At 64.1% G+C, this 14602-nt stretch overlaps 1 protein-coding gene across 3 annotated transcripts in view; it reads left to right on the forward strand.

Annotated features, from left to right (window-relative positions):
- Positions 1–13605, forward strand: part of Rptor (regulatory associated protein of MTOR complex 1) — a 287902-nt gene extending 274297 nt beyond the window's left edge. For all 3 annotated transcript variants that reach the window (XM_070031607.1, XM_070031605.1, XM_070031608.1), the window contains 10 exons: positions 2572–2677; positions 3512–3626; positions 4722–4846; positions 5784–5888; positions 6549–6655; positions 8385–8512; positions 10090–10176; positions 11179–11295; positions 11687–11816; positions 12149–13605. In XM_070031607.1, the coding sequence (XP_069887708.1) occupies positions 2572–2677; positions 3512–3626; positions 4722–4846; positions 5784–5888; positions 6549–6655; positions 8385–8512; positions 10090–10176; positions 11179–11295; positions 11687–11816; positions 12149–12217 (1089 nt within the window). In that variant the 3' untranslated portion in view covers positions 12218–13605. The remainder of the gene's footprint in view (positions 1–2571; positions 2678–3511; positions 3627–4721; positions 4847–5783; positions 5889–6548; positions 6656–8384; positions 8513–10089; positions 10177–11178; positions 11296–11686; positions 11817–12148) is intronic.
- Positions 13606–14602: the final 997 nt, after the last annotated feature.

Below are 14602 nucleotides of genomic sequence, written 5' to 3' on the forward strand. Positions count from 1 at the left end.
CTCTACACAGAAAATAGAAGCAGACACTTCTCAGTGTGTGTAAAGGCCAGCATTAGTCTAATACCAAAACCAGAATGAGAGACATTACAGCAATTAAAACCTACAGGCTGACCTTAGTGGTTCACACCTGTAATCTCAATTACATGCCAGGCACAGAGAAGAGGGATCAAAGTTTGAGGCCATCCTGGGCAAAACATTGGCACGATCCTATCTCAATCAATGAGGGGTATGGTGGCCTACGCCTGTAAGCCCAGCTGTGTGGGAGGGGCAGGTCCAAGGCCCGCTCGAGGCAGAATCCTCAGGTGTGTGCTCTGACCTGTCCCCATGGCCCCCAGCACTGGCCAGCTTCCTTCCCTCAGCTCTAAGTGTTCTCGTGTGAGTGTAAATCGCCTGAGCTGCTCCCGCTGACCGCCCCTCTGTGGTCCTCGGCTCCCAGCAGCCGGGTGGCTCCAGTGCTTCCTCCGAGATGCTGGAGAGGCGCCTCGGCCGGGTGGACCGAGGGTGGCGCGGCGCGGCGCGGTACGGCGCATGCGTCCTCACGGTCTGCCTCGGTGCCGGGCGCTGAGCGCGCCTGCTGGCAGCCTTCCATGGGCTTCCGTGGGCTCCTCGCCCGTGCCTTTGCCCAAACCTCTTTCCTCTTTGATAGTCCTCTTCCTGTTAGGCTCGTGTCCCAGACACCTGGATCCGCGAGATTCTCAAGAAGACCCAACCCCTTCCAAGCCCCATTTGTGTGCGTCGCCCCGCCGCTGCTCCCACAGCCCCCTGGGGTTCCTCACCCCCTTGTTCCGCAGCCCCTCGCGTCTCTGTAACCGGAAGGGAGCAGAGCTTCATTGCTGTTCAGCGCCTTGCCTCTGGGAGGCCTGGGGACTGTAATTGGTTTCTGTCTGAGAGAAGCCCAGAGGTGTGGAAACCCGGCGTGTCATGATCCTGAGCACGGGACACCACGATGCCGCCGCAGCTCCCCAGGGCTCCGCACAGAGCGCGCCGCGCGGGCCTGGACACTTGTTTACCAAAAAAGCATGTATTCAACCGAGAGAGGCGGCAGGGAGGACGAGAAGATGGGTGGCTAGAGGAAACGGTTGCTGGCCATTTCACGTGGCCGTGCCTCGAGCCCCCTCCTCCTGCTCCATCCACCCCGCGCCCTCCACCTCCCCCTGCCCCGCCTCCCCCTGCCCCGTCCCCTCTCCTTCCCGGCCAGCCTGGCGGTCGCAGCCGGCTGGCTGTCCCCAGGACGGGTGCACTCGGGATGGGGTGCTGCTTTGGGGTTCCAGGGCCAGGCTGTCTAGAGCGCAGCAGGTTCTGAAGGAGAGCCTTGCTTCAGAGCTGGGCACGGGACCGCGTGGCTCCCCGGGGCAGCATCCTGGGCCCGTGGGCTCTAGCCGAGGAGCAGGTGCCAGACTGTCTGACGCCTGCCAGCCTCCCGCGCCTTCCCGCTGGGGCTGGCTGTCACGGTCGTCCTTGGAGCCCATGCTTCCCCGGGTCCACCCCCACCTCGGGAGCAGCGGCTCCGCCCCAGGCCGCGCCCCATGCTGCTGGTAGAGGACCCTGAGTTCCAGCCTCGCACCCCTCCCGCTTCCTTCCTGCTCTGGTCCACTCCCTGAGAGACCAGGATTTGTGAAAGCACAGGATCCCTTCTTGCACAGGCCTTGGGCTCTACATCAGTGGCCATTTGTCATTTCCTTTCTAATGAGCTTTGGACTGTCAGAAAGCGCAGCCGTTGTCATGAATCCGAGCCCGTTCCGTTTGCCATCGTGGGGCTGTTTCTAAGCCAGCGCATACCCGAGGGAGGCGTCCCACACCTCTTCCCATTGTGTCGGGCTCGGGTGCTCTCTCTGAGCTGTTGTTGATGTTTTTGTTGCGCGTGCCTGCAATTTATAAGAAGGAAAAGAAAGACGCGCAGCAATAAGATGGCAGGGAACGAGGGCGACCATCTGCAGGAGCTGTGCGGCTGCTGCCAGGAGCGAAGGCGCAGGGCGCCCGGGCGCAGGGACCTGTGTGCGTGCCAGCCTCTCCTTTCCCGGCCACACTCACACAGAGCCCGGGGCTGGCCACCGTCCGGCACTCTCCATCCCGAGTGCCTGCTCTGCCAGAGGATGACAAGCACAGGCAGCCTCCGGCCTTTGCATTTGTGATCCATGCTCGCCCCAAGGCCGGTCACGGAAGCGGCTCTGTCTGCACTAACAACGATGAGGAAGTAGCGTTTTATCTTCTATATTTCAGGAGTCAGCCAAATTTACCCACTAGAAATGTCCTGGGGTTCGAGGCATGGCTCAGTTGGTAGAGCACTAACCAAAGTGCAAAAAGCACCAGGGTACTGTGTGCAAGTTCCAGTCTTAGACCTAAAAAGAAAAGGAAGTGTTCTGTTTTACAAACCCAAGCCAGGGCTGTGGCCTCTGCGGGCGGGGCCGGCACATTGTCAGCCCACGGCTCCCGGGAGCCCAGCGTCCGCCGTGAGCCCTGCCGTGCTGACAGTGGACGCCCCGCGCGGGCTGCGCCCCACGCCCGCCCCGCCCCCGCCCCTGCAGTGGAGCCGGTGCGCTGAGCGTCACGAGCTGTTTTCTGTCATTGAAGATCCCTGAAGAGCACGACCTGGAGAGCCAGATCCGCAAGGAGCGGGAGTGGCGGTTCCTGAGGAACACGCGCGTGCGCAAGCAGGCCCAGCAGGTCATCCAGAAGGGTGAGGGGCCGTCCCGGGGCCCTCCGTGGAGGGAGGGCACCTGTGACCCTGCTGCTTGCCCAGAGCACGCTCAACCTTGCCCGGCCCTTGCTGCTCCTCCCAGAGGAGACTCTAGGCCAGCGGAGGAGAAGTTGGTCTGTAAGGTCCTGTGTGGAGCAGGGGAGGGGGCAGCCTGGGGATGGGGAGGACCAGCTGAACCCCACTTCTCCACGAGGCCCAGACTGGTCCTCAGGCTTGCCGGCACAGGGGAGCCCGTGCCCCGGCACCTGCCTCCCTCCCATCCGTAGCCCCGAAAGGCACGGCTTGCTGCTGTGAGGTTCGCAGGCGGGGAGCGGGAGCCCGAGCTTAACCCGGCGGGCGCCCCTCCCCTGGACGCAGAATGTGAGCCCCACGGCTCCACTTACTTGGTGGCTCTGTCCTTGTCATGTGATTTCCTGGCCAGCCAGTGGAGCGGGGCGTGGGCGTGGGCCTGGGCGGCCGCGCAGGGCGGCCGGCTCCACGCGGAAAGCCTCCCCCGCTGCTTGGCTCACGCTTAGCTCCTCACTGCTTGGCATGTCACATGAACGCTGAGCCAATGCGTCCTGTGCCTCCAGACTCGTAAGCAGAAGGTCTGTGGGCAAGCAGAGGCAGACACCCTGCAGGTGGAGGTGCGCCCCACGGACACAGTGGGCTGACACCCCTCTTCCTTGGTGTTGATTTCAGCCCCTTCTTGTCCCCTGCCTTCCACTTGCTTTGCGCCTCTCCTGGCCCCCAGCAGGCGCTGACTGGCTCTTCCTAATGTACGCTGTGATCCGACCGACGCCAGGCGGCCGCAGCGCGCTGTTTCTGTTGCAGGCATCACCAGACTGGACGACCAGATCTTCCTGAACAGGAACCCCGGCGTCCCCTCCGTGGTCAAGTTTCACCCCTTCACGCCGTGCATAGCCGTGGCTGACAAGGACAGCATCTGGTAGGCGTGGCTGCGGGACCTTCCTTCCCTGGGTGGGGTCCCCCCCCCCCGCCCCCCGTCCTGGCCGCCACCCTCACCCTCCTGGGGGCCGGCCGTGTGCTACGCAGCTTCACTGACACCAAGCCTCGCCCAGCCTCCTTCCCAGCTCAGAGCTCCTCACTTCTGTCTTTCTCTTTTAAAATTGATGTGTGTGTGTGTGCGTGTGCGTGTGCGTGTGTGTGTGTGTGTGTGTGTGTGTGTGAACTTGGCATCACAACCATTTTACCTGCACAGCAGGTGGCATTAAATAGGTTCTCAGGGCTGCACATCCAGCCTGGTCTCCATCTCCAAACTTTCTCATCTCCCTGAAGCCCACGAGACACTGATGCCCGTCCCGCCGCGCCAGTCCCTGGCCGGCGAGAGACACGGCCGCCGGCCCGGCCCCCAGCCTGTTGTAGACTCGCATGTCTTACGGCTCCTCCGTGCTCTAGCACATGTCAGAAGGTGGTGCAGGTGCACGTGTTGACCCTTTCATGTGTCCACGCATCTGCTCACCTCATAGACGTCCGCACAGGGCCACTTTCTGTGCAGCCGGGCAGTGTGTGCCCTGGTGGACGGCCGATGTGCTCAGCATCGTGTCCTCCAGGCTCCCCTGGGGCAGCAGGTGTCAACATTGTCGTGTACTACTCCACCATGCGCATGGCCTGCTTCCGCATTGGGTGCTTGTGTTGCTTCTGCCCCTTGGCTGTTGTGGACAGTGTTGCATGATCATGGGCACATGAACACTCAAACCACACATTCCCAGTGGTGTAGTTGCTGAGTCACATGAAACTCCTGTGTTTACGTGTGTGTGTGTGTGTGTGTGTGTGTGTGTGTGTGTGTGTGTGTGTGTGTGTGTGTGTGCAGGTCCTGGGGCTTAAACTCTGAGCTTTTGTGCTCAAGGCCAGCCCTCTACCACTTGAGCCACAGTTCCACTTGTAGCTTTTTGGTGCATAACTGAAGATAAGAGTCTCATCAACTCCTATCTGGGCTGGCTTCTAACCTCAGTCCTCAGATCTCAGCCTCCTGAGTAATGAGGTTTTGCATTTCCCTAATGACCCGTCTTCTTGGCTCCAGCTTTTGGGACTGGGAGAAAGGGGAGAAGCTGGACTACTTCCACAATGGGAACCCTCGCTACACGAGGGTCACCGCCATGGAGTACCTGAACGGCCAGGACTGCTCGCTCCTGCTGACAGCCACAGGTGAGCAGGCCTGCTGGCCAGATTGGGGGTGCGGGGGCGCAGATGCGCAGTTCTGAGGATGCGGTGCCGCAGTGGAGAGCAGCAGCGCGGTTCCGAGGTCCTGAGGCTCTGCGGCCTTATTGGGCAGGCGCACCTCCCAAGACAGCTGTCATTTAGAAGTGGGCAGTTTGTGCTACCGAAAGGGGGTGCATACACATGGCCGTTACAGGGCTTGCTCCCCTCCCCAGCCCTTCCATGCCCGGTCAGTGCCCTTCAGCCTCTGTCCTCCCTTCGTGGGGGACCCAGGGCCATGGGCATTGCACGGGAAGGATGGAGGATGCCCCAGGCTGACCCTGTGACCCTGGGGGCCTGCTCCCTGCGCTGGGCCTCAGACGCATGTCCCGCCCTCTCCTCAAGTCCAGTCCCCGCTTCCTGAGGACAGCTGGAAGGGTTACTTCACAAACAGTCATGAGTCTCTGCTGTTGTTTTCTGTTTCCTGGTTTTCTGGTTTGGGTCTGACATATCCTCGTTTGGCATTCCCTGTGGCACGAGAGTTTCCAAGGCAGTCACCCTAGGTTGGCAGTTGTTTGCCCTTAGTTCTTTTAGAACGGGTTTCTGGGGCTGGGAAGGCGGCTCAGTGGTAGAGCGCTTGCCTTGCATGCATGAGGCCCTGGGTTCGATTCCTCGGCACCACATAAGCAGAAAAAGCCGGAAGTGGCACTGTGGCTCAAGTGGTAGAGCACTAGCCTTGAGCTGAAGAGCTGAGGGAGAGCACCCAGACCCAGAGTTCAGGCCCCACGACTGACCAAAGAAAAAAACATGTTTCTGCCACCGGCTTCCAGCCATGTGGGGTAAAAAGACAGTGCAGTGCAAGTGAGACCGGGGGGTCCCAGGACCCTCACCCCAGATCCCCCCCAGACATATTCATTCTCAGACTTGCCCCCTCCTCTCTCCTTAGATGACGGCGCCATCAGGGTCTGGAAGAATTTCGCTGATCTGGAAAAAAACCCGGAAATGGTGACTGCCTGGCAGGGCCTCTCAGACATGCTGCCAACAACGCGAGGTGCGTCGGGGCGTCGGGCCCCTCTGAAAGGAGGGCTGTGACCACGGGAGGTGGGGTCCAGTGCTTCTGGGCCAGCTCCCACTGGCCATCCGTTCCCCAAATCCACAAGAGCACGTCAGCCTCGGGAGTCTGTGCTTGACCGAGCCTCTGCGTGCTCCTGAGCCGTGGTCAGTGACGGCGGTAGACCTGTCCCCAGCCTCTGTGTCTGCTATGGAGCTGTGTGGGGCTTGGGAAAGCGTGGCCCTGGCCAGGCCTGAGGCGCTGACATCACGTCGTGATGACAAGTAGAGTGCGTGGCCGGGGACCCATGTGTGGTGAGGGGCGTGGCTGGGTGCCCACCTGAGCGTCACTGGTGTCTCCGTGGGCCTGCCTGTTCTGGCCACGCTCACCCACTGGCCTGGTCAGGCCTGTAGGTAGTTCTTGAAGAACAGAGCTTTCCAGGCAAGAGCAGCTAAGAACTGGCGAGAAGGGACGCCCCAGCCCCAGAAGCTCAGAGCCGTGGGCCCGTCTGCTGGCAGCCCTCGGAGCCCCAGAAGCTCTGGGGGGGCAGAGGGGCCGTCTGCTGGGTTCAGGGGTTGGAGGTGCCCCTTGTACCTATGCGATTGGCCAGAACAAAGCAGCCTAGAGCCCCAGGCTGACCCCGCGTGGCTTCCTCCACAGGAGCGGGGATGGTAGTGGACTGGGAGCAGGAGACCGGCCTCCTCATGAGCTCTGGCGACGTGCGGATCGTCCGCATCTGGGACACGGACCGCGAGACCAAGGTGCAGGTAGGCACGCTGCACAACGGGCCCCACACTGCCCTCCAGAGACAGAGCTGCTCACCACAGACCGCCAGACCAGCTGTCTCCAGTTCCTGATGGCCTCCCCGCCGGCACGGGGCCGGAGGAGGCGAGGGGTGGTGCTGCCCACCCAGCACCAGAACCTGCAGCCTCTGGACGCTAACTGCCTCCTGGCACACTCATTGGGGCGCCTCTGACCCTGCACCGTAGCGTATTAAGCCTGTGCTAATCCTAATTATTTTCAAATATTGTTCTATCTGTGCAAATTAGGGAATATCAGAAATCAGTAGGGTGAAATATTTTAAATTGAATGCTTAATTACTTGACTATGCATCATTCTGGGGGGAGAGGGTGCTAGGAATTGAACCAGAGCCTCATGCATGCTAAGCACATGCTCTACCACTGAGCATTTCTACCCTTAATGCAACTGTTATTTTCAGTTTTAGGAAACAGAGAACACTGGTTTGTTTTTTGTTTCTTTGCCAGTCCTGGGGCTTGAACCCCAGGGCCTGGGCGCTATCCCTGAGCTGCTTTTGCTTAAGGCTAGCGCTCTGCCACTTGAGCCACAGCGCCACCTCCGGCTTTTTCTATGTATGTGGTGCTGAGGAATGGAACCCAGGGCTTCATGCATGCTAGGCAAGCGCTCTGCCACTGAGCCACCTTCCCCATACGAGAAAGAGCGGAGGAGGCTGCAGGCCGCCCTGCCAGGCCCGCGTTGTGCCCGCCTCCTTTTGGGCAAGGCCTGACCACAGGCGCCTGGGCCCTGGCTCAGGACACTGTCTTCCTGGATGCCTCAGACACTGCCCTGTGGTGACACCCAGGCAGGAAGGAAGCAGTGTGCTTTGAGCTGGTGCGGTGCCAGCCTGGTCACCCTCCGCTGGTGGAGGCAGAGCAGCACTTCTACCGCCAGGCAGGGGTTCCAGCCCAAAGTGATTCCCCCCCCCCACCGCCCCAGCCCATGACGGTGCCACACAGCTTCCTCCACTCTTTGGGGGAGCCCTGAACCCACAGGAAGTCAGCCTCTCATTTTCTGCTCCCTTCCCTGTACGAGGCCGGGGCCTGGCCAGCGCCCCTGTCCGCAGGCTTGTCCCAGGCCCCTGGCTGTGGCTGGTACAGAGGTGCGGGGTGCATCTGGTGCTGGGGGAAGAGCCAGCTGCTCCTCCCAGGTCTCTGGCGCTCACACAGACCACGGCCCTGTGCGATCGGAGAAGCACTATTCCCCCCAGGCCCGCTTTTCACTTCCTGCGCTCTCCTGCCCGGCGTGCGGCACTGCTTGCCCTTCCGCAGTGGTTCTGGCCGCCGAGGGGCTGGGGCTGTCCCTCGGCGCCTGCCGAGCCTAATGAAGGTTTTTAAGGGAGAGTTAATGAAGGCTCCACGTTGACAAAATATGCTTTGTCTTTTCAGGAAAGAGGGAGATGTTGTTGGAAAGTTTAATTGGCACTGGGAGCTGGGCGTCCCTGGAGGTGCCCGCAGGCTGCCTGGGCTCCGCTCTGCCTGGTTTGGCTGGTGGCGCAGGTGCTGGGCAGATGCCTCGGCTGATCGAGGCTGGGAGGCCCGCCCTGCCCTCGCCCCGGCCTGGGCCCCAGCCCCGGGCTCCTGGGTCGGTGACAGCTTCCAGTGGAGACTAAGCCAGCGGGCAGCCCGGGCCAGCAAGGTGTCCGTGAAGTGCTGTGGGCAGCAGTGCGCTGGTCCCTCACCTCTCTCTGTTTGGGCCTAGGACATCCCCACGGGCGCCGACAGCTGCGTGACCAGTCTGTCCTGCGACTCCCACCGCTCGCTCATCGTGGCCGGCCTGGGCGACGGCTCCATCCGTGTCTACGACAGGAGGATGGCGCTCAGCGAATGGTAACTCCCCGCCGTCCCCACCCCAGCCCCGTGAGACGGGTGGCTTCCCCTCGAAGCCCAGAGAGCCCCCCAGCCAGGCCCCGCCCAGCTTCCACGGCTAACGGAGTTGGGTAGTTCTGGGGCGGGCTGGCAGGGCCAGGTCCTGCGAGGCACCTGCCCTCCCGACCCCACACCCCCTTGCACGCGAGTGTGCTGCTGCTGCTCCTGGCTTAGCACACATGGCACAGCACGGGAGTGGGCCCAGCAAGCCTGGCACGGGCGGAGGAGGGCAGACCAGCCCCATAGAGCCGTGGAGTGGCAGGGTCAGAATGTGGCCGCCACCCGCGGCTCCTGAGGACAGGAGAGGAGCCGGAACCTGAAGCCCGCAGGCCCCACGCCCTCTACCCCAGAGCAGGCCTGGCCGCATGGCCCCTGGCAGGAGCATGAAGGAGCAGGACTTTCTGGCGGGGCCCATGCTCCAAAACAGTCATCACAGCGGGATGAACTGTTCTAACAGAACAGGTGACCAGCGCGGCTCTGTGATCTGTGCCTTTCGGGGAAGGCTTCCACGAACCACCCTTGTCGCACTCAGACTTTCATTAGTACCCTGCCTCCCCACACTGGCAGGCAGGGGCCTTGAGGCCCGGCCCCAGGAGGTCCTGCGGGGCGGGTGACGCTTGCCGGGGCCACTGTGGCCCTGTCCTCTCCTGGTGGAAGTCCCTTGCCGCATCCTACTCAAAACCTGGTGGCGGTGCCTGCCTGGCCCTTTCTCCGTCCCAATGGCTTCTCCTTGATTCTCACTTGCTGTCCGATCTTTTCAAAGTCCCACATCCTGCCTTCTCAGGCCAGGCCCTCAAAGCAGACCCCAGAGAGCCAGAGCTTCTGAGCCCGAGCCACTGAGCTGCTCTGGGGTGACGGACTAGGGGCCCACCTCACCCCAGGATCTGGTCCCTAGGGTCCAAGGCCGGGGTGTGGAAGCCACAGGTAGAGCTGAGAACCCCCCCCAACCCTAGCCAGAGTTTGTCACAGTACAGCTTGGCACAGCTCAGCCCTGCACAGCTCAGCCCCGCGCAGCTCAGCCCCACAGAGCTCAGCCCCGCGCAGCTCAGCCCCACAGAGCTCAGCCCCACAGAGCTCAGCCCCGCACAGCTCAGCCCCGCGCAGCTCAGCCCCACAGAGCTCAGCCCCGCGCAGCTCAGCCCCACAGAGCTCAGCCCCACAGAGCTCAGCCCCGCACAGCTCAGCCCCGCGCAGCTCAGCCCCACAGAGCTCAGCCCCGCGCAGCTCAGCCCCACAGAGCTCAGCCCCACAGAGCTCAGCCCCGCGCAGCTCAGCCCCGCGCAGCTCAGCCCCACAGAGCTCAGCCCCGCGCAGCTCAGCCCCACAGAGCTCAGCCCCGCGCAGCTCAGCCCCACAGAGCTCAGCCCCGCGCAGCTCAGCCCCGCGCAGCTCAGCCCCGCGCAGCTCATCGCTGTGGTCCAAGGCTTTGCTCCACTCCTGGGCCACCCCTCCCTCCTCCTGCCTCTGTGAACCTGCCCACAGCTGTCCCAGGACCTGTGAGGCCGAGCCCACCCTGACCCCAGCCCCCTTCCCCGCAGTCGAGTCATGACGTACCGGGAGCACACGGCCTGGGTGGTGAAGGCGTACCTGCAGAAGCACCCGGAAGGCCACATTGTGAGCGTGAGGTAAGGGGCGGGGCATCCTCCTCCCTCACTTATTTTAGCCTTGGTGTTGGGCCGCTGGAGAGCGCTGACGGATCCCACTCACCGGCGCCGTGCCTCATGGGGCAGAATGGTTGGGGTGCCGGGCACAGGGCTGGCCCAGACACCTGCCCACTGGAGCGCCCTGGCTGGGCCCGGCAGCTCCCTGCCTCACACGGCAGCAGGGCCACGGTGCCCGGGCAGTGGTGGCACCCAGCCAGACATGAGAGCCTCACCCTGGAGCCTCGGTCAGAGTGTAAATTCAGCTCTGCCGGGCGGTAAATACTGCGCTGCGAGCAGCCAATAGTTGCTTGCTGCTCAAGGGATGGCGGAATGTAATTTACGGTCACGAAGCCACCATCTCTCCAAGAGATGCTCCTCCCCCCAGGTTTGTGATATAAAAACAAAACATAGTTCCGGAAGTGCGCGGGGGAGAGGCAGCCGCTTCACGTGGGCTCTGCATGGGGTGGGGCCAGACACGGGCCGGAGGCCTTGCTCCGGGAGCACCACACGGGCAGCACCACACGGGCAGCACCACACGGGAGCACCACACGGGCAGCACCACACGGGCAGCACCACACGGGCAGCACCACACGGGCAGCACCACACACCACACGGACCAGCACCACATGGGCAGCACCACACGGGCAGCACCACACGGGCAGCACCACACGGGCAGCACCACACGGGCAGCACCACATGGGCAGCACCACACGGCCAGCACCACACGGCAGCACCACACGGCCAGCACCACATGGGCCAGCACCACACGGCAGCACCACACGGCAGCACCACACGGCCAGCACCACACGGGCAGCACCACACGGGCAGCACCACACGGGCAGCATCACACGGGGCCCTTTCTGGCTTGAGGGCAAGAAGTTGGAGGGGGGGCCTGTGTGTCTGTGGGCACACGTGGGGTGTCAACAGGAATCAGACTTGCCAGGGCCAGTGCCCCCACACCAGCGTCTCCGTGGCCTCTTCTAGTGTCAATGGCGACGTGCGCTTCTTTGACCCTCGGATGCCGGAGTCTGTGAACGTGCTGCAGATCGTGAAGGGGCTGACAGCCCTCGACATTCACCCCCAGGCAAACCTGATCGCATGGTAGGTGCCTGGCGCCCGGCCCCGCCCCGGCCCCGCGCCAGACCCTCCCCCAGCACCTGAGGCTGCTGTGGCTCGGCCTTCTCTCCCCACTCCCTCGTGCCCCTTGATGGAGAACAAGCTGGAGGGTTTAATTATGTTAGCAGAAAAGAAGGAAAGGCCTCTTCCCGCTGCCTGCCCCTCCCTCCCTGAGCCACCATCCCGACGAGGGGGGGCCCCCTCCCTGAGCCACCGTCCCGACCAGGGGGGGCCCCTCCATGAGCCACCGTCCCGACGCGGGGGACCCCTCCCGCCCACAGCCCCCGACGCCGGGCACCTCCCGCCCACAGCCCCCGAAGCTTAGCCACCCAAAAGGAGGCGAGATTAACTTTCTGACCTTCCCCCTACCCCGCAGCGGCTCCGTGAACCAGTTCACCGCCATCTACAATGGCAACGGCGAGCTGATCAACAACATCAAGTACTACGACGGGTTCATGGGCCAGCGGGTCGGCGCCATCAGCTGCCTGGCCTTCCACCCCCACTGGGTCTGTCTCCCGCGGGCCGTGGGGCGGGGGGGGTCTCGGAGGGCCGGGCCACCCAGGCGCGTGGGGAACCGCCCTGCAGTCCCTGGGGCAGTTAGGAAAGGACAGCTCCTGGTGAAGGAGCAGCCATGCCAGCGTCAGTTGCCGCTGGGTTGGGGCTGGCCAGTCGGGCCTCGGGTGTGGGATGGGCTGGGCGCGCTTGCAGTCCTGCCCAGACGCACAGCACGGGATTCCCAGACTGCCGCGCGTCTGAGATGGGGCTGGGCGACGCCCCGCGTCCGCGCCTGGGGGTGGCGGGCCGCTCCCCACTCACGCTCCTCCTCCTCCCCTTGCAGCCTCACCTGGCCGTGGGAAGCAACGACTACTACATCTCGGTGTACTCGGTGGAGAAGCGCGTCAGGTAGCCGCGTGGGGCCCGCAGGCCGCAGCCGCCCTCGCTGTACATAGCGACCCGGCCGGGCGCCGCCAACGCGGGGGTCCAGGAAGGAGCGCGGCTGACGGCACCAGGACCTGGCAGGCGTAGTGCGCCGCGGGGCGCGTCTGCTGTGCTTTTCATAGAATCAGAGCCTTGGGCCTGGCAGAGAAGCCGCGCGGGCCCTGAGCTGACAGCCCACCGTCCTCTCCAGACCGGGAGCAGGAGCCCCCAGAGCAGCTGGACAGTGCTGGAGGGGCCGGGGACGAGGGGCGGGGGAAGGGAGAGTCACCCCACGCACCCCTGCACCCTGAGGGCTGCGGTGGCGCAGCCCTCCCTCCCACCACACCCTTCGCGGGGAGGCTCTGGGCCGGCGCCCGGCCCAGGCCCACCTCACGCGCACGCCGCCCTGCCCCCGCTGCACCGTGCACACGTGTGCGTGCATGCTGCCACGGTCCCCGCCGTGCCCACGCGTGGGTGTGCACACGCAAGGCGCCCTGCCCTCCCCGCCCGTGCCGCACCCCGCAGCCCATGCAGGGGGCCCGGGGCCGTGGGCTGCAGTCTCCGCCTCCGGCCGGGGCCTCTGGGCGCACGTGCGGGCTGGGGCGCCGTGGGCGCGCCTGCGTGGGCCCTGCGGAGGGCCCGGCACCACCATGACGATGGTGTTCCAGAAGCGTTGTCCATTCTCTTTGTGAATCAGGATCTCAGAGGAGGAACGAGGCGGCTTGATTGACGCTGCCGGGGTGTCTGGAGGGAGGCAGGAGACGGGGATGAAGGCGGCCTGGGCGGCACCGCAGACCTGCCTCAGAGAAGCCAGGGACCAGGCCCCTCGTGCTGCCGTTCTGTGGTGCGGAGTCCACCCCCGGCACTGGGCAGACCCAGGCCCGGTGGAGCGGGACAGAGGGGGGAACCATGCGGCCCCTCCCTCCAGTGGGTGAGCCAGCAGTGTGGGCTGTCGTCCCCACCCCCCGCCCCCACCCCGTCCACCTGCTCCGCTCTGCAGGGTGTCCAGTGGGAACCTTCCGGAAGCAGAACTGTGCCCACAGGCACGGAGCACTGGGCCCATAGCTGACCATCCTCACCGGGTCTGTCTCCAGGCGGAGCCTCTGCCCGCCACGCGCAGTTGGCCTCAAGGCCGGGCCCTCTCCCACCCCTCCCCCACCGCCAGCGCACATGGGGGCCCCCCCCCCGCCTGCTCCGTCTCCACTGGTCTGATGCGAAAACTCAATCATGAAGTTAACCAAGGCTCGAAAGAGCACTGACCTAGAGTTTGTTATCTCTATTTATTTTACCAAAATGAGAATTGAAAAGGACTGGCAAGACATGGACTTGAGACTAAGCAGCGGCCAACAGCGCGTTGTTAATAAAGAGTAAACAAGTGCAGACGCCGCCGCGCCACCTGTGGGTGAAGCCGGGAGGGGGAGGCTCAGGCCTGCCTTCCAGAGCCGCCAGGAGGGGCGGGCCGGGCCGGGGCAGGGCTGGGACCAGCCCAGGGCCTTGCGGAACGGTAGTGAGCTCCTCAGGGTGGAGCCTCAGCTCGCAGCCCTCCAAGCCCAGGCCATAAGGGGGGCGGCAGGGAGTGAGGCCATTGCATGGACACTTGGAATCCCAGGCTAAACAGTGGCTTGCCTTGCCGGCGCCAGGTGAACTGAGCGCTGTTTCTCCCGTTAGCACACTTTCTCTGCCAATGCCAATCGATGCTCCTGCCGGTGGGAACAGGAAGTGGGGTCCCACGGGTCCCCCGCTGCCCAGAGCCCCCGCTCCACCTCGGGGCCAGATGCCCGGCCCTCGGGTGAGGAGCCAGAGACAGCCATCCCTGAAGAGCGCCGCAGAGCTTTCTCTGGGCAAGGCCGACTCCTGCTTTGCCAGCCAGAGCCTCAGTGCCCGCAGCGAGGGCAAGGGACCCCCCACCCCCCTACCTTACCTCCCCTCCCCCCACACACACACCGCTGGCCGCAGACCGCCCTGGGACCACCAGAGGCTCAGCCTTGGTCGCTGGGCGGCTCGCGCCGCTGGGAACGTGGAAGCTGAGGGGGAAGGGGCGCCAGAGCCAGGGGCCGGCCAGGTCCCCGTCCTCAGGCTGGAGCCCTGATGCCGACCCTTCCAGACGAACTCTGGAGAAGCGCTTCAGAGGCTGGAGGCCTGGACCGGCTGTGCCTGTGGCAGAGACCCGTGAGCCGCGCGAGGCCCCGGCAGCGCTGACGGTCCAGGGCGCGGGGGGACAGCCCATGGAGTTAGGGTCAGTGGTGACCGGCGGTGGTGACCCAGGGGCACTTGCCCCGCTGGCGGCCGGAGGCTGCCCCAGCCCCAGGGCTCCCCGGGCTGAGCCGGGCGCCTCCCATGGTTGCGCTCACACTGGACATGGGTGCGTGGCGGC

Source organism: Dipodomys merriami, unplaced genomic scaffold, assembly GCF_024711535.1.
Source record: "Dipodomys merriami isolate MVZ:Mamm:240054 unplaced genomic scaffold, mDipMer1.0.p SCAF_202, whole genome shotgun sequence".
Classification (NCBI taxonomy): domain Eukaryota; kingdom Metazoa; phylum Chordata; class Mammalia; order Rodentia; family Heteromyidae; genus Dipodomys; species Dipodomys merriami.